Source organism: Antedon mediterranea, chromosome 3, assembly GCF_964355755.1.
Source record: "Antedon mediterranea chromosome 3, ecAntMedi1.1, whole genome shotgun sequence".
Classification (NCBI taxonomy): domain Eukaryota; kingdom Metazoa; phylum Echinodermata; class Crinoidea; order Comatulida; family Antedonidae; genus Antedon; species Antedon mediterranea.
The window spans coordinates 38296025-38318716 of NC_092672.1; the positions used below are offsets into that span (position 1 = coordinate 38296025).

At 34.6% G+C, this 22692-nt stretch overlaps 1 protein-coding gene across 5 annotated transcripts in view; it reads left to right on the top strand.

The window, feature by feature from the left end:
- The window catches only part of LOC140045520 (unconventional myosin-XVIIIa-like), a 69514-nt gene that overhangs the window by 7285 nt on the left and 39537 nt on the right, over positions 1-22692 (top strand). For 3 of the 5 annotated variants that reach the window (XM_072090460.1, XM_072090462.1, XM_072090461.1), the window contains exons 3-18: positions 7049-7237; positions 7459-7635; positions 9080-9290; positions 9756-9898; positions 10206-10306; positions 11650-11704; positions 15537-15681; positions 16089-16362; positions 16763-16955; positions 17268-17345; positions 17500-17638; positions 18034-18193; positions 18542-18725; positions 18994-19195; positions 19412-19509; positions 20477-20542. In XM_072090460.1, coding sequence (XP_071946561.1) covers positions 7049-7237; positions 7459-7635; positions 9080-9290; positions 9756-9898; positions 10206-10306; positions 11650-11704; positions 15537-15681; positions 16089-16362; positions 16763-16955; positions 17268-17345; positions 17500-17638; positions 18034-18193; positions 18542-18725; positions 18994-19195; positions 19412-19509; positions 20477-20542 — 2415 coding nt within the window. Of the gene's footprint in view, positions 1-2292; positions 2645-5318; positions 5374-7048; positions 7238-7458; positions 7636-9079; positions 9291-9755; positions 9899-10205; positions 10307-11649; positions 11705-15536; positions 15682-16088; positions 16363-16762; positions 16956-17267; positions 17346-17499; positions 17639-18033; positions 18194-18541; positions 18726-18993; positions 19196-19411; positions 19510-20476; positions 20543-22692 lie in introns of those variants that run through there. The other 2 variants (XM_072090463.1, XM_072090464.1) reach the window with 2 other exon arrangements.

Sequence of the window (22692 nt, forward strand, 5' to 3'; positions counted from 1 at the left end):
TGTATTGAGGAGTGCAATTTGTAGCACACCTACACACCAACATACATACAGCACACCTACAGCACCCCTACAACACCCCTGAATGTATTGAGGAGTGCAATTTGTAGCACACCTACACACCAACATGCAAACAGCGCACCTACAGCACCCCTACAACACCCCTGAATGTATTGAGGAGTGCAATTTGTAGCATGTCTATCATTTTCAAAAGACAAGGCCTGCGTACTGTATCTAAATTTAGAGGGCGTTGTACTGTATTCTTTTTATTACTGATACTACTATACTACTCTACAGTATACGCCTTGTAAAACCACCATTGTCAACTCTGATATTAAGGTAAATAAAAAGAGGCTTTGTTTCTCGAGGAGTACATTGAGCCTATCATTATTGGATATCAGAATTGCTGTGCCAATTATTTCAAAGGTTTACTTTACAGGTATAGTGTGTGCCCAGGTACACTTTACACACTTGACTAAAATGCAACCATGCATGAAATAGTTACCGTAGTCCCTGCCGTGATTAACGAACAGACCAACACATTTTAATCCCATAGAATGAAATCAATATTATTTGGTAGTAATGACATTTGATTTACTTGCTTCTAATTATTTCTATGATAAATATGTGATGTTTTGTTTGTTTTTTAACAGCAAGTGACCTTTTTTCTAAGTTTGGAAAACTTACCGTATATTTCGGTGTATAAGTCGCACTTTTGACACGCAAATTTGACCTCTAAATTAAGGGTGCGTCTTATACACCGAACATAAATGCCTCACCACACAGATTGTACATAGGCTTAGGCTATCGTCACCTCGTTTGCTAGGGCTGAGTAGGGTAGGCCTAGCTACAGTAACTAACTAACGTAACGGCAACCTGCTTCTGCCTAGGCCTAGTTTTCAAGTCATTTTAGCATGATGTTATACTAAATATGATGGAAAGATTTGTTCATTATGGCGCTCCGATAAAATTTCATTTGTAAACGTTTACGTCGTACGATTGGAATAGTATTTAAAAGTAGTTATACGCACGATCGCCGTACCCCAAGCGCAAGCCCTTCTTTTGGTGGCACATGGTGTACGGTATTCGACTAGTATATTCTCCAGGTGATTATAGCATGGACCTAGCGTACACACTTCTTGGATACATAGATACTAATCGAATACGATTGTCCGTGAAAACGTGCGCCCTCTCGAAATGATCGAGCGAGGCTAGCCCACACACGTGCGTGTTACACACACGGTCATGCACTCGATGTTGCGGCGAAACTCATGAATAACAAGTTAGAAAGAACTTGTTGAGGCTGGGCGCGGCCGAGCCTAGGTAAGAAAAAACCTAAATAAAGGACGCCGTTGTAGATATAACAAAATATATTATTACAATAATATTGATTACAATTTAAAAAAACATTGTTTTGATGAAATATAAGGTGCGTCTTATACATCGACGATGTAAAAAATACCGATATTTTACTCTCAGTTGGGGGTGCGTCTTATACACAGGTGCGACTTATACACCGAAATATACGGTAACCCTTATCCCCCACTTCCATTTCTCCAGCTACCCCCACCCGATCCCATCCATACACACAAGCCGATAATCATAGGAGCTTCCTGATATTTCATGTGACCTTTGCATTATTTTCTGAATTCAAATTGCCACACTTTGAAAGTGTTTTACTATAATGGTATAATGCTGATGGCCGAGCTTGTTTTAGACAACGCCCTCTATTTGGATGAATAGTTTCATTTTAGGTTAAATCATCAAGTCTATTCACTAAATTCATCAAATTGATTCTCTATTCAGCTGACATGTGCTGTTTTAGATTGACTTTCTGCTGTGTACAGTATTTATCAAATGAAGTGTGAATAAAAAAAAGATGTTATTCTATTTCATAAACAATACCACATATTTACCATACAGTACTTTTATCCTAATTGTCTACACCACCAGTACAAGAATAATATAAGCATAGACTTAAATAATCCTAAGGTTAAACTTTACCTTGAGGTTCAATCAAGCGGAAAAAATAAACCAAAAAAACTTGTGAGATCAGTATTAGAACTAGTTAAAGTTGTCCAATCACAATTGTTTGTGAGTCATTTTACTAAAAACTGAGGTCACTTAGGCTATTAGTTTAGTATTTTATTCATCTGATTCACTCAAAAATTAGTAACAAGATTGTCGATAAATTCACCGGTGTTGAAGTTCTACTCTGAACATTGTGTTTTAATTTGATGGGTGTACAGTGATCCACACCACCAGTTGATATTTTGGAATATTATATAGTTTATTTATTTGTGGTTTCTGGATGGTTTCCACAGCACAACAGGGCTAACCTAATTGTTGACTGATTTTGTGGTATTTCCTGTTAAAATCAAATCTTGTCTATATTATTGATATTACTTCAATCAATGAAACCTACCGGATGACCTACTGAATGTCCTACTGAATGTCCTACCGGATGACCTACTGAATGTCCTACTGAATGTCAGACCTGTAAAATTTGAATACTTTTGTATAGACACGTGGATTTGTACCTGTACGCTACATTTATATTTTGCCAATAATTATGGAGGATTTATCAGAGAAGGAAATACTCTTTTTCTTTTCTAACAAGAAAAGTAAACAAGCAGATCGATACTTGGTAGGTTTCTCTTTCTGCTGTGAGTTGTTTTCCAAAGGTTCTCAATATTAAAATAAATCTAAATGTACATTCATCATGCTGTTGTATACTGCCTCACAAAGGCAAAGGGAAGTATGGGACAATTTTTTCCAAACATGGGTTGTAACTGTACATGATTCAGGACATCATTTTGCACATTCATCATGCTACAGTATCATGCTACAGTATGACCTTTTGCACTCCTTTGTACTACTACTCTGTAATGAATCAGTTTCTTAATTATTAAAACCAAAATCTATTCTACTTCATTTTAACATTGACTTTAATACAATATTAATTTTACCATCTTTGCAGACATTATATGCTGATGATTTGATATTTAAACAATACTATTTCTTTTTACGGTAGCCATACAGTCAGTCTTTACAAAGTACCGTAAAGCCAGGATTAGGAAATCTATTTGGTTTTAGAAAAAGTTACTGTGGGTGGTACAGTAGCAGGATGCATAAACCCGTTGAGATTTAGGTCAATAGGTCAATGCTATTTTAATACATAAGGTAAAGCTTAGACTAAAAAACTAGAATGATGTAGGTGTAGGGATCGATATTCCTTTCCTGACCCTTTCCTTATCACCACCAACACCCGAAATCACACACCATTCGACCTAACACACCAATCAACCTCGCACACCAATCGACCTCACACACACTAATCGACCTCACACACACTAATCGACCTCACACACACTAATCGACATCACACACTAATCGACATCACACACTAATCGACATCACACACCAATCGATATCACACACCAATGGACCTCACACACCAATGGACCTCACACACCATCCTTCTGTACACAGTATGCAGTCTCAAGCTAGTTCTGTACTCAAGCCAAGAAACAATGACCTGGTTATTCCCATGTTGTCTTTTCTTCTCCTTCATTTATTCATCATTCATTCAACCGTTCTGTTTTGATGGTTTTTAATCTAAAATCACAATCAAAGCAACGAAAACAATAGATCCTTATGTCGGGAAAGATTCTTCAACACATTCATATTAAATATTTCATTTGTTAAATTGTACCTGAGCTGCTAACACTCAGTAAATGACAACAGTATTCACAATTCTAAGGAGTTTATACTTAAAATGGTTCCAGTTTGCCAGGATTTAATGAGTTTGTGAATAATGTTTACTTTACCTCTCTGTGGAATAATTGGTTGGTGTGAAAGGATATCAACAGTTTAATGGAATCTTATAATAAGTGTAGCATTGTGAAGAAGATTCACAGTTTACTAAGGGCAAGTATACAACCTTAAAAATAGTCTAGCATTTTCATTTGCTTTAATTTTAATGAATACAGCAAAACAGTACACTTCTAAAGTGGGAATACCATTTACCGAATTCTCAAGGGCAGATCCAAGGGGGGGCAGCCAGGGCTCCCTAAAATTCGCAAATTGTAATGCAGAAAGGAAACAATTTAAGCTCAGCACTTTATTTCACCATTTTTAGGCCCTGGTTCTCCCTATTTAAAAATCCTGGATCCGCCAATGATTCTTTCAAACCAAAGTCTATTTTGTGCTTGCTATAGTAGCTTTCCACTTGGTGGTATGGCTTGCATACAATTCCACTGTCTTGGAGGGTTTTTACTTTTTGAGAACTTGTCTACTAAACGCCTATAGTATGTTGGTTTGTGTAAGTAAGCGGTACTCATACTATCAACACCACTTCTGGTTTTTTGTGCCTCAGTAATGAAATGTTCTTTTAGATGTCAATCCCCCCTGGTGTTTACTGAGGGTTCTTGTTTTCCACTGAATGGTACAGCTCCTACAGTTCCTTGCCAGAAACCCAAACACTATTGTTGTAGACTTTGTAGTTGATACACTGTTGGCTTCAGGGACTCGTTAAATGTATAAAGTTACATATTTGAGTTTTATTTACACTGTATAAGAGGTGTAAGACCAGGCACTATGCTACCGTGATTTATTGATTTTTGTAGGCTTAACATGTTTTCCAAGAAATTGAATTTACTGTTAAATGTTAAAACCTTTTTTCTCGACATACAAGTTTCTTGGTTCTGGCATTATATTTTTAAAATAAATTTTTCGTAATTAATTGAGTATTCAACCTGTCAAACCCCACCCCACTATTTCCAAATACTGGATCCACCACTGAAAATACTGACTATTATAAAAATGTTTATTTAGTTTTAAATAACTCTTTCTGTCACTCAGTATAGAAAATAGGTTCCTTTTTAATTGTATCATATAACTAACCGTAAAACTGTCTCAACTCAAACAATATTAATATGTTGTCTATTTCGTGCCTAGCTTACCTGTATAAACTGACAATAGCTCATGCTCTCCAGAGCTATTCTTAAGAAATATTGAATAGTTCTTTCATGATGGTCAATAGGTCAGTACAAAATACTTATTGGTCCTGTCCTAGGTGTAAACCCAATTCTAGTTATTCCTTTTTAGGCTTGTGTGTAAACGTTGATTGTAATCACTGCTAATTGGCCAAGCCATCAACTGCCAGCCGTAACCCTAGGATGTTTACCTAGTTGTCTATCATAGAAATATGACAAGTTATAAAGCCATGTTGAGCTATACAGACAGGTGCAGCAGCATAGCATACTAATTAACTATGCTTTAAAACATACCACCGTTATATAGTTAGCAACACTAGTAAAGAGAACTTGAGCATCCAACATGATTACATTTCGGACTAAGCTTATATTTCCTAAAGTATGTACTTTTTTACGTATTTGGTGTTGCCTTAGGAGTGATAATTAATTAGGGGAGTATACTTTGGTAGTACAGTTGTATTTCATATAGTTATTAAATAATTAATAAAACTCTAGTTTATAGTACTGTATGCCATTTCATCTAATGGATGTTGTACCAACCATGCACGATGTTATTAACTTTCCAATGTGCGAAACTGTATATCACAGGATTTTAATCATTTGAATTACATTTGTATTACATTCATTTTTATGATCAAGTATTGTATGGAATTATGTATTGTTTAAAAATGCCTCCAATGCAATATTCTGAATATTGTACAAAGTGTACATGGATGAAGTAAACTATTATGTTATTATACAATTAATAAATAATAATTTGCTTCGTTTACTGTTTTAAATTATAAAGCAATATGTTGTATGTATGACAATGAATGATGATTTTGTTTAACATGGTATAACATTACTGTAGCTAGGATCTTGTGGCCCAATGTAATATAAATAATTTGACTTCAACAAAAAGAGACATGAGATGTGTTTCACATTTGTAAAAATGTAAAGATGTTCGAATACAACTGTATCAATGGAAATATTGTTTATAACTTGCATTAAAACATTAAGACTTTCACCATTTTAATGTTGGTGATATCATGTGTGTTAATGTACAGTATAGGTATTGATGTTGTGTGATGTGACTGTTTATACAGTAACTTGCATTAAAACATTAAGACTTTCACCATTTTAATGTTGGTGACATCATGTGTGTTAATGTACAGTATAATATTTATGCTGTGTGATGTGACTTGAGTACAATTAAACATACTGTAATGAGCAAAGGATGAGATGTGACTTAGGAATTCATGGATGAGTCAGTCAGTGTATGTAATCAATATTAGCTATCAGATGACTACAGATTGAATACATCTGGCTCCATCCAAGAACTTGTTATGAAGAAATCAGAGTTATCATCATTGGTTAAAATTGTTATCAAATGTGATCAACATCTGTGTTGTCAATGCCATCAATATTGTCATTGTCATCAATATTGTCATTGTCATCATTATTGTCATAAACATCATTAGCATCATTGTTTCCATCGTCGTTGGTGTCATTATTGTTACCATATTGTACTGTCTTATTGTTCTACCAAGTGTTTTTAAATTTATAAATCTATTCATACTGCCTTAATGTATATTGATAATATGTACTTTACAAAGAAGATGAATAATCACATTCGCTATTTAATGAATTTAAAAAATTTTATCTGCTAATTAATTTTAATTTGCTTCATAGTTAAATAATGATTTGTTCGTGTGAACTTTTACCTGGTCGTCTAGCAATGTAATACCATATACCTTTATTCATCAGAGTATTAGAAGAAAAAGGAGGGACATTTTAAAAAGCCTACAATTGGGATACCATTGCTTATAGAATAATATATAAAGTTCTTACCTTTATTAAAGTTAAGAGTGTTATTATTTATTGAACATCTATTTACAGTAAGGGGTCTTTGCCACTTTAATGTTTTGATAACCAATTTTTTCTGTACATTACTTTGATTTTTACTCTGTTTTAATTTCACAAAACTAAGAAAATTAGAAACATTGTATTCAATTTTATTTGATTGGAAAGAAATAAACGTTTATTTGATTCTAATCTAACTTTTTGTTTTACAGGCCAAATCTGATGATCAGTTGGCATCTGAGAAAGCTGTGATAGATGCAGAGAAGGTGTGGCTTCTACATCGAGGTGGTTTCAGTGCAGCCAAGTTACTGCCTTCAGATGGGATTGTAGAAGGGCGTGTCAAGATTAAGTTAGAACACAGTGGTGATGTCATTGAAGTTGATGATGATGATGTTGAGAAGGTAATCTACACATTATTAAATAAAAGCTTAAGGTTTTAGCCAAGGAGGTTTGTTGGGTTTGAAAGAACCCCCTTTTACTTACACTTGCAGTTGCCCCTTGCTTTTTAATGAAAAAAGAACCCCCTGTAAAAATGCGGGTTACAGACTTAAACCTTATTCACAAATTGTTTATTTTTGTTATTTTAATAAATTTCTCGATTCTTTTAAATTTATTTTCGTAGGCGAATCCTCCTCAATATGATCGAGCTGAGGGTCTTGGACAGCTTCCATATCTCAATGAGTCTGGCGTGTTGCATACATTACGTCAACGCTATGCTAGCAACCTTATACATACATTCAGTGGTAGGAATCTACTAGTTATCAATCCAATGCATTCATTGCCTATCTACTCTGATAAGGTAAGACCATATGGTAAAACTTGATTAATATTCATACCATCCAATACATTCATTCAGTATAACAACATTAGAAGCAAAAGCTTGTCTCATGAGCTTGATACATGAAAAGAAATATAAAACAAACAATAAAATAAATAAAAAGAAAGAGCATAACAAATATTAAGTTGGACGTCCCAACAAAAATCCCGACAATCTTTATAATAGGACTCTGGACAGTTGTTACAGAAAGTATTGTCATGCATAATTAATGTCCACCATCACAGTGCAATATGGCCACCATAACTGTACAGTGCTAATCCGCAATATTATGACTATTTTAATATTTTTTCAATTATATTTCTAAAATTGATTTTCTTTCTGTACAGAGAGTGCTTGGTGTATTGTAGTGTTCAATTCAATAACCGTTTTCATAATTAAAAAAAAGTCCATCTTTTTTTTATACACTCAATTTCCACATTTACCCACACACAATGATATCATATCATATTTGTTGTCTTTAAATTTATTATCAAACTACTAAACATTCACTTATTAGTAATTATATAGAATAGGATAAATGAATTGTAATGTAAGTAAGCAAACAGTACTGTTACGTTTCGATCCTGATACCATCTGATCTTCACCAGAAAATGACTGGTTATACAAGGTTGCAATAGGTGCCTTGGATTGTTGTATCATTTTTGATCTAACTAAGCACTTCAATTATCAGCACACTCTATTAATAAAATATTTAAAGTAATTTTAATTCAAAGCTATAGACAGATACTCAATACTACTCATTACAGTGAAGTTAAGCCTCATTTGGTTAAAACTGTATAATGATTCCCCATGAGACAACGTTGTCAGCTCTCTTAAAGATTCCATTCTAAAAGTCATTAAAAGAAACGGTTCTAAAGTCAAGTATCTAATTACAGTATGTGTAGTGAATGAATAAAGCTCTGTTTACACTATCAAACTAGTGTAATATGCCCAAATATGGTAGTGATATGACATCATATCCATTATGAGCACATCACCTTTTTTGTCACATAAAGTTTGATAGTGTAGACAGAGCTTTAGTTTAGATACTCTGACTGGACCTAACTAATTCTTTTCTTTATATTCATCTTTTGATTAACATTTGTTTAAATGTATTAGTAAGGTTAAAAACAAATTATTCTCTTTGCACTCTAATGTTCTGTTTTAATGAAGTAATATTTTTACTCGTCGAGTCAAAATTGTGTCAGACTTTATGTAAGTTGTTTGTAATAGTTTTGAATCATAGTAAATAACAACATTTTGTAAAAATGTTTATATTATAAATAAGATAAAATGATGAGAAACATCAATTTTATGTTCAAATCAAATCATGTTAATTGTATCCATTTCAAAGTCATTATTTGAAGAACTAATTGTAAAATATATATTGTCCCCTGAAAAAAAAAATGTTGTTGCCTTACTATAGGTTCTTCAGATGTTTAAGGGGTGCAAACCAGAGGACATGCCTCCACACATTTACGCAACTGCCCAGACAGCCTACAAAAACATGCTTACTTCACGGATGGACCAGTCCATTATTTTTATGGGGCAAAGTGGCAGCGGGAAATCTACAAATGCTAAACATGTCATAAGCTACCTGGCTAATGCTGCTGGAACGGTTAATAATGTAGTAACAGGTATTACTATAAATTAAGACCTTGTCTGTTATTCTTCATTGTCTATCAAACAACAACTACAAAGTAAGTGGCAGGAAACACAAAAGGGAACTAAATCCCTATGGCAAGAGCCAGTGTAACCCTCTTACTGAGTAGTTACTTGTAGCATATGTGTCAACCTGATGGACAATATAGCATATCAATGAGTATATCAGAAATATCAACAATAAAAATAAAAAAACATTTAAAAAATTTAATTATTGCAAAAGCAATAGCACATGGAAATATCCTTCCCTGTTTCCCTTGTAGAGTACAGTCGACATTCCTAATACCGGACTCTCTAAACACCTAAAACTCTCAAAAAACCAAACCTTTCTTGAGGTCCAAAAAGTTTCAAAATCTCTTTAATCGTTAATCAGCCTTTATCCTGGTTTTCTACTAACCATTTCTTTAATCACTGACTGTTTTTTTGTTGTTATTTATTAGCTGATAAGATGCAAGCTGTTTCAACATTATTGGAAGCATTTGGAAATGCCAGAACTATTCAGAATTCAAATGCTACACGTTTTGCCCAGGTGACCTCGTTGGATTACGACTACTCTGGCCAAATTGCAGCTGGCTCAGTTCAGGTACTTTCTAAATCATCATTTTTAAAATGCTAACATTTTTTTTAAATTTATTTTATCAAATAAATAAACCTAGGTACTATTTTTAAATACATACATTTCTTTATAAATCATTAAGTATATGTATATATATATAAATGTAGGGGTTAACATGCTTGCCTTTCATTTCTAAGGTTCTGACTTAAAGTCCTGAATTAGTTCCAGGCTTGTAAACTCACTTATTGGATGTTTATGAAATTTAAACAATCGGAATTCCATATATTTGGAGAGTAAAATATCTGAATACAACATGCTGAAATTGTTTTTGTAGATCTTGATGTTAGAGAAATACCGTGTAGTGAGGCGACCAGAAGATGAACCAACCTTTAATATATTCTATCAACTGTTGGCAGGAGCAGACACAGTTTTGAAGTAAGATATTCAGCTTCTCTTTTATAGTTATTCATTTTGGAAAATACCTCACAACATTTGTAATATACTATGCTTTGTCTACACAATTAAACTAGTGTGACAAAAAATGTGTGATTTGCCCAAATATGGTAGTGATATGCTTAAATTTGGTAGTGATATGACATCATGTCCATATATGGGCAAAACACATTTTCAGTTTGATAGTGTAGACAGAGCTTAAAAGAAAGGAACACCCTTGGCTAAATGTGCCAATGTGCTTATAGATAAATGTAATAAAAACATGATTACAATGGTTCAAGGTACAATAGTAAGCAATTTAGTTAAAAAATAGACTTTTAAACGACAACATATCGGAAATTGAACAGCGCCATTTTGACAGGTTAAGAGCAATTATGTGACGTCAGATTAGGTGGACGCATTCAAGCAAATCCAAGCGTCCATCCTCATAGTACAGTATTTCAATATGGAAGTGCGGGATATAACCATAAATAAAATCAATTAAATAGCCTAACATACCTAGTATTTTCGGAATATGGCTTGGAGTTTTTATAATTCAGAAAATTTGGAACCAGAATATACAGAAAGAGAGTTAGTTTTGCGTCGTACTGATGAGAAAAAAAGAAGAGAAGAAGAACATTCTCGAGCATAACAAGCCATCGAAGAATGGTGTACTTTCGGCCAGTGTATCTGTACTGTATGCCTTACTAGGCCTAGAACTCGTGTTCAACGAAAATAAAGTAGACACTGCATCGTCAACCAACAGCCTCCGTTTGGAAGGTTTGCCAGTTAATTCCCCTACCAAATCCCGTTTGAAACAGCTAGGCAATAAAAGTAACAATAGATTAACAATAGTTGAAAGATTTACGAATTGGCTTGCAGAAGAAAAGATCGATCGAAGGTTTGTTTACCAAGCCAGCGCATGCTCATACCGTGTCATCGCCGTCCTGCATGACCGCATGTTGCGTTATTAGCCAATCATATTAGCGGATTCGCTTAGCCAATAGAAGCGCCGAATTCAACCGCGAATCTTAAAATTTTCGTCGGCCGTATCTGACGTCACAAACAGGCTGCCATGAGCACAAGATGGCGATTTTCAAATGTCTTGAAAACAGCTTTAAAATCCTGTTTACTAGAAAACTACAAATCCAATTTAAACATAAATTGTGCTGAATATTAAGTTGGTAGGGTTACTTTTATAATAGTTAGGTAAGATATTAGGGTGTTCCTTTCCTTTAAGAAAAGTCAAAGTAAAAATGGAGCTTCTGTAGGGATTTTAAGTTTCTGTAAATGTTATGAAATAAATAGGAAATACATTTTATTGTTTGTTCTGTTTATTTACACAGAAAAGAACTTCATCTTGGTCAAGTTTCTGACCAGAATTACTTTATGAATTGCAAGGTGAGTAATATATGATACAGTAGAGCTCTTCCTTTTAAACACTCCTATTCAGACAACAGCCCTTCCCCACGAACAAGGGGAAATAAATGTATTAACACTACTGCCAACAGCCCTTCCCCATGCAATGAACAAGGGCCAATAAATGTATTAACACTACTGCCAACAGCCCTTCCCCATGCAATGAACAAGGGGAAATAAATGTATTAACACTACTGCCAACAGCCCTTCCCCATGCAATGAACAAGGGGAAATAAATGTATTAACACTACTGCCAACAGCCCTTCCCCATGCAATGAACAAGGGCCAATAAATGTATTAACACTACTGCCAACAGCCCTTCCCCATGCAATGAACAAGGGCCAATAAATGTATTAACACTACTGCCAACAGCCCTTCCCCATGCAATGAACAAGGGCCAATAAATGTATTAACACTACTGCCAACAGCCCTTCCCCATGCAATGAACAAGTGCCAATAAATGTATTAACACTACTGCCAACAGCCTTCCCTATGCAATGAACAAGGGGAAATAAATGTATTAACACTACTGCCAACAGCCCTCCCCCATGCAATGAACAAGTGCCAATAAATGTATTAACACTACTGCCAACAGCCCTTCCCCATGCAATGAACAAGTGCCAATAAATGTATTAACACTACTGCCAACAGCCCTTCCCCATGCAATGAACAAGGGGAAATAAATGTATTAACACTACTGCCAACAGCCCTTCCCCATGCAATGAACAAGGGGAAATAAATGTATTACCACTACTGCCAACAGCCCTTCCCCATGCAATGAACAAGGGCCAATAAATGTATTAACACTACTGCCAACAGCCCTTCCCCATGCAATGAACAAGTGCCAATAAATGTATTAACACTACTGCCAACAGCCTTCCCTATGCAATGAACAAGGGGAAATAAATGTATTAACACTACTGCCAACAGCCCTCCCCCATGCAATGAACAAGTGCCAATAAATGTATTAACACTACTGCCAACAGCCCTTCCCCATGCAATGAACAAGTGCCAATAAATGTATTAACACTACTGCCAACAGCCCTTCCCCATGCAATGAACAAGGGGAAATAAATGTATTAACACTACTGCCAACAGCCCTTCCCCATGCAATGAACAAGGGGAAATAAATGTATTACCACTACTGCCAACAGCCCTTCCCCATGCAATGAACAAGTGCCAATAAATGTATTAACACTACTGCCAACAGCCCTTCCCCATGCAATGAACAAGGGGAAATAAATGTATTAACACTACTGCCAACAGCCCTTCCCCATGCAATGAACAAGGGGAAATAAATGTATTAACACTACTGCCAACAGCCCTTCCCCATGCAATGAACAAGTGCCAATAAATGTATTAACACTACTGCCAACAGCCCTTCCCCATGCAATGAACAAGGGGAAATAAATGTATTAACACTACTGCCAACAGCCCTTCCCCATGCAATGAACAAGGGCCAATAAATGTATTAACACTACTGCCAACAGCCCTTCCCCATGCAATGAACAATGGGAAATAAATGTATTAACACTACTGCCAACAGCCCTTCCCCATGCAATGAACAAGGGGAACTAAATGTATTAACACTACTGCCAACAGCCCTTCCCCATGCAATGAACAAGTGCCAATAAATGTATTAACACTACTGCCAACAGCCCTTCCCCATGCAATGAACAAGGGGAAATAAATGTATTAACACTACTGCCAACAGCCCTTCCCCATGCAATGAACAAGGGCCAATAAATGTATTAACACTACTGCCAACAGCCCTTCCCCATGCAATGAACAAGGGGAAATAAATGTATTAACACTACTGCCAACAGCCCTTCCCCATGCAATGAACAAGGGCCAATAAATGTATTAACACTACTGCCAACAGCCCTTCCCCATGCAATGAACAGGGGAAAATAAATGTATTAACACTACTGCCAACAGCCCTTCCCCATGCAATGAATAAGTGCCAATAAATGTATTAACACTACTGCCAACAGCCCTTCCCCATGCAATGAACAAGGGGAAATAAATGTATTAACACTACTGCCAACAGCCCTTCTCCATGCAATGAACAAGGGCCAATAAATGTATTAACACTACTGCCAACAGCCCTTCCCCATGCAATGAACAGGGGAAAATAAATGTATTAACACTACTGCCAACAGCCCTTCCCCATGCAATGAACAAGTGCCAATAAATGTATTAACACTACTGCCAACAGCCCTTCCCCATGCAATGAACAAGGGCCAATAAATTTATTAACACTACTGCCAACAGCCCTTCCCCATGCAATGAACAAGTGCCAATAAATGTATTAACACTACTGCCAACAGCCCTTCCCCATGCAATGAACAAGGGCCAATAAATGTATTAACACTACTGCCAACAGCCCTTCCCCATGCAATGAACAAGGGCCAATAAATGTATTAACACTACTGCCAACAGCCCTTCCCCATGCAATGAACAATGGGAAATAAATGTATTAACACTACTGCCAACAGCCCTTCCCCATGCAATGAACAAGGGGAACTAAATGTATTAACACTACTGCCAACAGCCCTTCCCCATGCAATGAACAAGTGCCAATAAATGTATTAACACTACTGCCAACAGCCCTTCCCCATGCAATGAACAAGGGGAAATAAATGTATTAACACTACTGCCAACAGCCCTTCCCCATGCAATGAACAAGGGCCAATAAATGTATTAACACTACTGCCAACAGCCCTTCCCCATGCAATGAACAAGGGGAAATAAATGTATTAACACTACTGCCAACAGCCCTTCCCCATGCAATGAACAAGGGCCAATAAATGTATTAACACTACTGCCAACAGCCCTTCCCCATGCAATGAACAGGGGAAAATAAATGTATTAACACTACTGCCAACAGCCCTTCCCCATGCAATGAATAAGTGCCAATAAATGTATTAACACTACTGCCAACAGCCCTTCCCCATGCAATGAACAAGGGGAAATAAATGTATTAACACTACTGCCAACAGCCCTTCTCCATGCAATGAACAAGGGCCAATAAATGTATTAACACTACTGCCAACAGCCCTTCCCCATGCAATGAACAGGGGAAAATAAATGTATTAACACTACTGCCAACAGCCCTTCCCCATGCAATGAACAAGTGCCAATAAATGTATTAACACTACTGCCAACAGCCCTTCCCCATGCAATGAACAAGGGCCAATAAATTTATTAACACTACTGCCAACAGGGGAAACACTTTATTAAGGACTCACTTTGTTGTGTTCTTAATCATTTATTGTGGTTCTACAATCTACAGTATTATTATCTGTCAATTTCTCATCAGCAAAAGAATATTCATTGTACAGACTTCTAATTTGTGTCACATAAAAGTGTAGGCAGTGGTACAGTACTTTCTCAAGAGTGCTGTATTCACTTGTATATTCAGTTTCTATAATTCATATTGTTTTGATGGAAATAGAATATATTAAACTCTAAATAATAAATGTCTATTCAAATGGCACGGTTGAGATTTACACTGATCTGATCAGATTAGCATTCAAAACATATTTCAGTTAATTAGCATATTCAGAACAGTTTATAATTGTATTTTGTGTAGTGAATTAAACATACTGGTTCAATCAGTAGTGTGTATTCATGTGAAATATTTGTGTTTCAGCATTAAAATAGGAAAATATTAATTCAGTAAAAATTTAATTAATCCCATTTTTAGTCGAACCACATTGATAAAGCAGTTAATGGAATATTTTTTGCTAATTCTGTTTTTAATTATTTTAAAAATACTTCCCAAAAATGACATTGTCTGTTTTTATTTTAGTTTGAAGATAAGCAGCTTGCTTTGAATGGGTGGAACAAGATACAGAATGCTTGTCAAGTGTTAGGCTTTACATCAGAGGAGTGTAGGGCATTGTGGAGTGTTGTGGCTGCTATTATACACCTGGGTGCTGCAGGGGCAATGAAAGGTAATCACAAATGGTTTGCATTACTACAAAGTAATATGGAGGTTTGATGTGTGACACTTTGGAACTGGTTACTAGGTCATGTTAGTTTGTTTTGCTCATGCAAGGATATTGGGATATACTTCCTCACTCAATTCCTCAATTCAACTCCACTCCCAAAGACTTGTAATAAGACTTTGTTTATGTAGAGCATCTTGTGTATACGTTTGTCTTGTGAACAGGATTGTCACCTTTAAGAAGGATAGTGAATGAATTCGCTTATGGTTATCCTTGGAAAATTGCCTAAATATACAAACAAACAAACAAGGACACCACAAGCAAAAACAAAAACTATGCTTGCATTAAGTGTTGCAATACTTTACATAAATTAAAATAACATTATAATAACATTATTAACCTTTGACCTTTAGGTGCAGGAAGTGTCCGTTCACAGTTTGCTAGGCCCGTTGAAGCTCAAAAAGCTGCTAGTATCCTTGGAACATCACTGGAAGAGTTAGCAAGAGCTTGTTTTAACCCCAGAATAGGAGGAACCCCAACGAGAAGTCCATTGGCTAGGAATATCACAGAAGGCAGGGAGTCACCATCTGGTGATGGCAGTAGTTCTGCTGCCATAGAAGCTCTTCAAGGAATGGCAGTTGGTCTTTATCAGGAATGTGTCAATGCTCTTGTGTCCATGATTAACAAGTGAGTATTGCCTAAGAAGAGCAAGAATTTGATAATACATTTTTTAGTACACAAAATATCATAGAAAGGCAACAAATTTATATAAGGAAGCCTAAAGATCTGTCTACACTATCAAACTACTTTGACAAAAAAGTGTGATGTTCCCAAATATGGTAGTGATATGACGATATATATATATATCATTTTTTGTCACATAAAGTTTGATAGTGTAGACAGAGCTTAACGTAACACTACGTTAACTAAAGATTTTGGTTATTTTTGGTAAAAACTTGAGTTAGTCTACGCTACATTGGAGGCTGTCATTTAAACTATCTAAGGTATCGCTACAAAGACTATTATTATTATTACTTCACTGAGTTCACAAACCTCAACAAACTGATTTTTTTTTTTTTTTTTGCAGGAAATTATCAACTACATATCGTACAGTAGCTTCCATACTTGTGTTGGACTCATGTGGGTTTCAGAACCCTACATCAGTGGGTCGCAATGAAGGAGCCAACCTGCAGGATTTGTTTAGCAACTATGCTCAAGAACGGTTACAGCTTTTGTTTCATGAATCAACGTTCACTTCTCAACATGATAGATATGCACAGGTAACTCAATTGAGTAAAGCTCTGTTTACACTGTCAAACTAGTTTAACAAAAAATGTGTGATATGCCCAAATATGGTAGTGACATGACATCATCATGTCCATATAGGCACATCACATTTTTTTGTCATATAAAGTTTGATAGAGCTTTAGATAGAGCTTAAGACTTCTTCCCAGTGATCAACAACGCTATATTTTAAACTATTTAATAATAAAACATACTATCAATGCAAATATCAGTATCAGTTTGTGTTGGATTAGAGTTCTCTTTTTTTCTATTTTAATTCTTAATTCAAAATGTTGATTTGTTTTCAGGAAAACATTGACTTGGGATTTGATGAGAAAGAGTCAACTCCAGCTGCAATGGTTGAAATGATAGACAGGCAGCAATCAGTAAGTCTCTACACAATTCTCAAAATATTATTTAATTTAACACCAATTTTCCATTAAAAAGCTATTTTACACAAGAAACAGTATGTTTTGAAACATCTTAAAACTTAACAATAATATTTGTTCCTAAAACTTAAAATTTGTTTCCTATTGTTAGATTCGTACATCTGGTCAAGATGGAGGTCTTCCAAAGGGGTTGCTCTGGTTACTGGATGAAGAGTCAATGTTTCCCAGTGCTTCAGATAGTTCATTTATGGATGTTGTTGAATTGAATTACAATGAAGAATCCAAGAAATGTAAGTCTGTTTACATTTTTTTAAATTGTGTTTTAGCCATTTTCATTTAAGCACATTAGAAAGAGGAATGAAAAGAAAAGACATTGGGTGTAAGTTCATCGTAGGCACTACACCATGACTGCTGTGTGTTCATAGAGGACCTATATGAATTTTCTCTTCAAGAGGAGAAATATTATTAATCAAATAAAAATAAAAATGAAATAAATTCATCTCCTTCCTTTGAAAAGGTTTTTGTTTTCCTACACTAAATAAAACAACTTTACAACAAAACAAAAATTAGTTTTGTTTTGAATAATACAGCACAAATATCACTTTATTATTGAGAGCAACTTTTTGAAACCAACTTGTAATTCAAGTATAGTAAAAATTATAGTGACTGTATTTCTGTTTCACAGTGGATGGGCTATTTTTTAGTGGAGCTGAGAAGAACACGTTTGTACTCAATCATCTACTTGGAAGCATATCAGTGCAGTACAACATTAAGAACTGGATCAAGTATAATAAAGAGAATGCATCAGTCAAGATGGCTATTTCACTTCTACAAGATTCACAAAAGTAAGTTGGCAATGCCTTTGTTTGTATTCATTGTTCAAAAGGACTTTTTATGGCTAAATAAACATTCTGAATTGAATTTTTTGTAAATATTTTTATTTTGATGATTGTTTGGTTTTGACACAACAACATTTTTTAATTTTATAAATATATCTTACATATTTGTATTGTTTTACTTTGATATGTTTGAAGTATTAAGAGCCAATTTGATAAGGGTTAGAGCTCATTGTCATGTATTATAATTTGTAAAACATTTTTAAACAAAAATGTGAACAATTGAAATTCATTTTTATGTGAAAACAACATATCCCAATTGTACTAAACATATTTTGTTTAAATTCCATTTAACAGGAGTAACATCAGTAGCCTGTTTATAAGCATGTCTGGATCACTTCCTGCAACCATGATGGGTTCTGTTGCAGGCATAGAAGGTGCTTCGTCCCTACGTCGTGCCTCAAGTATACGACGTGCTTGGACAAGTGGCACCGCTGCTATAAAAAGAAAATCTGTATGTTTGCAATGTAAATTTCAAACGGTAAGCATAGTTTATCTAGACAGTATTTACAGCAATAATACAAATAGTTATGGCATGAACAATTGTATTTGGTTATATTTTATGTTAAGTGGTTATGATAATACTGTCCTTTCTAAATGGAGTGACTGTCTTTTGTTGTCAATATTTACCTTTACATCACTTTTAATTCCCCTACGCAAACACTTTCTTTTGTCCTAAACCTTCTCCTTTGTCTGTGGTTCCTTCTGTAGAATGTAAAAGGTACATATTTATTTTCTTATTATTGTAGGATGGCTTGTTAGACAGCATCAGAAGAACCAAGCAGCATTTTGTTCAGTGTATCCTACCCAAGCCTGACGCTGGGTTAGTTGAGACAAGAAGTAATAAGTCATCCAGTGCAGCGATTACTGATCTGCCCTTAGACATCCCATTGCTTGTTGCTCAGTTAAAAGGTCTTGAGGTACTGGAAGCTACAAGGCTCTACAGACAAGGTAACAGTCCAGACATTGTATAAAGCTACACTACACTATCAAACTTAATATATGGACATATCACTATATTTGGGCATAACACTACCATACTTGAAAACGGTTCCCTCCAATAGTCTGTGTGTTATAACAAAGAGGATTATTTTCAAATTTCAGTAATTCAAACTAAAGGTTTAATAATTAATAATATAATAATTAGTTAATTTGTTTTGTTTTCAGGCTTCCCAGAATGCATGATGTTTCCAGAATTCCGCAGAAAATTTGATATTTTGGATACCAGCAATGAGAAGACAGAGCCAATATTGGATGAAAAGAAGGTGAGTTAATAATTTTGTGGACCTTTTCTTGTGCACACTCATAGCTTGTTATACTTAACTACCAAGCTTCAGCTTCTTGACTGTTAAGGAGTAAATCATCATCATCATCATAATCCTTGGTTATGTTATCCACTGCTCCTTAATCATTTTCCATTGCTCTTTCTCTAAAGTTATTGCCAAGTTAGAAGTTCCCAGATATTTCTTGATCTCGTTTCTCCGACTTTTTTCTTTTATTGTACAATACACAAAATGTTTCTTTAAATAAACTTACAGCACAAAATTCAACATACCTTGAATTTTGGTTGAATTTTGGTTGAATTTTGGTTTGAAGTTTGGTTTGAAGTTTGGTTTGAAGTTTGGTTTGAAGTTTGGTTGAAGTTTGGTTGAAGTTTGGTTTGAAGTTTGGTTTGAAGTTTGGTTTGAAGTTTGGTTTGAAGTTTGGTTTGAAGTTTGGGTTGAAGTTTGGTTTGAAGTTTGGTTTGAAGTTTGGTTTGAAGTTTGGTTTGAAGTTTGGTTTGAAGTTTGGTTTGAAGTTTGGTTTGAAGTTTGGTTTGAAGTTTGGTTTGAAGTTTGGTTGAAGTTTGGTTTGAAGTTTGGTTTGAAGTTTGGTTTGAAGTTTGGTTGAAGTTTGGTTTGAAGTTTGGTTTGAAGTTTGGTTTGAAGTTTGGTTTGAAGTTTGGTTTGAAGTTTGGTTTGAAGTTTGGTTTGAAGTTTGGTTTGAAGTTTGGTTTGAAGTTTGGGTTGAAGTTTGGTTGAAGTTTGGTTTGAAGTTTGGTTTGAAGTTTGGTTTGAAGTTTGGTTGAAGTTTGGTTTGAAGTTTGGTTTGAAGTTTGAAGTTTGGTTTTGGTTGAAGTTTGTTTAAAAAACCAGCACGTATGAACTTTCATTCCAATAGTACAATTCATGTTAGTAAATATTGACTTTTAATACAATAGTTATTTTTAATGTTGAATTTCTTTTTCTATAGGCTGTAGGTGATTTACTTCAATGCTTGGATGTCGATGCTACTAACTTTCGTATTGGTCTTAGCCAGGTAATTTACATTCGTTTAAGAAACTGGTTTATAATTTATGCAATTCTTATAGTTACAGTTTAGATTTGTAAACATCAGTAAAATGTTAGTTTCTTGTAAAACACAGAAAATGATAGGATAGTGTTGCCCAATTGGCTTAAAGGAGTTGACCTCTGGGATGACCTTAATACCCATTAGTAATTTAACTTGTAATTCATACTGCAATTTGTAGTTCTTATTAGATCACATGACTTTTCACAGTTCATTAACCTTCCAGTGTTTAATGGTTTAAAGGTCAATAACCTTTGCTTCTGTATCCTTGATGTTAATCACAGCACAATTTTATAATCCCCACATTATGATATTAAAGTTTGAAAATCGTAAAAATTGACGCATTCTTGGTAGTGGCCTTGGCATTTGCATTTTAATATATAAGGATTATGCAATGCAGACATCCTAGTATAGAGGCAATTTATCAAGATATTGCTCCCTCTATAAAATATACTTTGTACTGAACAAGTATCAATCTAATCGATTTACATTTAGTACACATTCTGTAACCCAATGTTCTACCAAAACAAACATAATAAGTGAAAGGCGAGGCCTCTCTAAGTTCACTCAATAACTGTCTATTTTATGCTGTTTTTAGCCAGGTTATATTGTAATTTTTCATGCCATTTCTCTTTAGGTCTTTTTTTAGTCTCTCATGTCATTTCTTGGTTACCATTGAGTTTATACTTAAGTAGTAATATTATAATGGTAATTTATATACCACATTCTTTGTTTTATTTGTGTATTCAACACCAAATTATAAAATTGGTAATTATTCAAGTCAACCACTTAACTCAATAAGTACTGTAATTTCATTATTTAGGTTTATAAAAAGCAATTTCCTAAGAAATATAGTATAAACTATTGCACATGTTAACCATTGAGTAAAATATCTAAGTCAAGGAGGAGGTAATTATTTGGTAATTTAACATGCATAGTATAAACCTGAATTTAATAGTACCTCCCTGACTTAAGTTACTAGCTCAAGTTACTTAGTGTGCTTCTGGTATTGCTACTGTACCAAGTACTACTATAGTTGAGAAGTCTCTCTTTAGTAGTCCTTTCTTTGATGTTTACTAAGTTCTTATTCTGACCAAGACAAGGAATTAAGTACAGACAGGTTGCTTTGAAGTGTGGATACCATTTAGTAGGTTTGTCTAGAATTATTTAAGTTTCTTAAGTAATGCGCAAAAACTTTGTTGGAATTTTATATTGATATTTTATTAGATTTTAGAATCTCCAAAGAAAACTATAAAACAATTTGATGTATATAGTATGTAGTATTGTTTGTTCTTTTCTGGTTCAGTAATGTTATTTTCATGTTGTAAATTTTTAAAACATTAACAAAATAAAGTTGAGTATAAATAGGCTTTCCAAGAGGAAAACTTAAATGTTAAGCACTATAAACTAAGTAACTACAGAATCAATAAATTAGCATAAAGAAGAAAGAAGTGAAGAAAAAGTAATTGTTAAAGTAAACACTTAACTCTTCAACAAGATCAATAGGAACAGTTGTTACAACATACAAATACAAGTTACTTAACAATTAAGGTGGATATGAATGGAAGAGAAAGCAATGTATACTGCCTGTGAAGGGTTTGCTCCGTCAATATATTTATAGTACTGTAGTAAGTTTGTAATTTAGGAGAATATTCAGGTTTTGTTTTATCATAAAATGAATTCACCAGCAGCAAAATCATAGGCAGCATTTTGAACAGAAATAAACCTGATTTGTGTTATGTTGGTAGGATTATTGTAAGATATTATTATGTTCACAGCTTTTACATGTTTTAATATGTACATACTGTAACAAGTCAGTATTCATTAATAGCAGTTGTTTTCCCTTTTACTTCATTTGGCTTTACGCCCTAGGTTCTACTAGACTAATTATCATTTTTTTGCTTACATTTGTTGCTGAGAATTTGGGAGTATTTCTGGATTTTGTAGCTTTGAAACGATTATATTTTGATTGTCATTCTTACACCTAAATCTATTTCTTCTTTTAAATTATACTATACATCATGCATATACCATTTATTTGATTGGTGAAAATAAAGCTAATTAATTAACAAGAACTATTACGCAGCATCTCTTAAGCAAACCAATGCAAATGAATACAT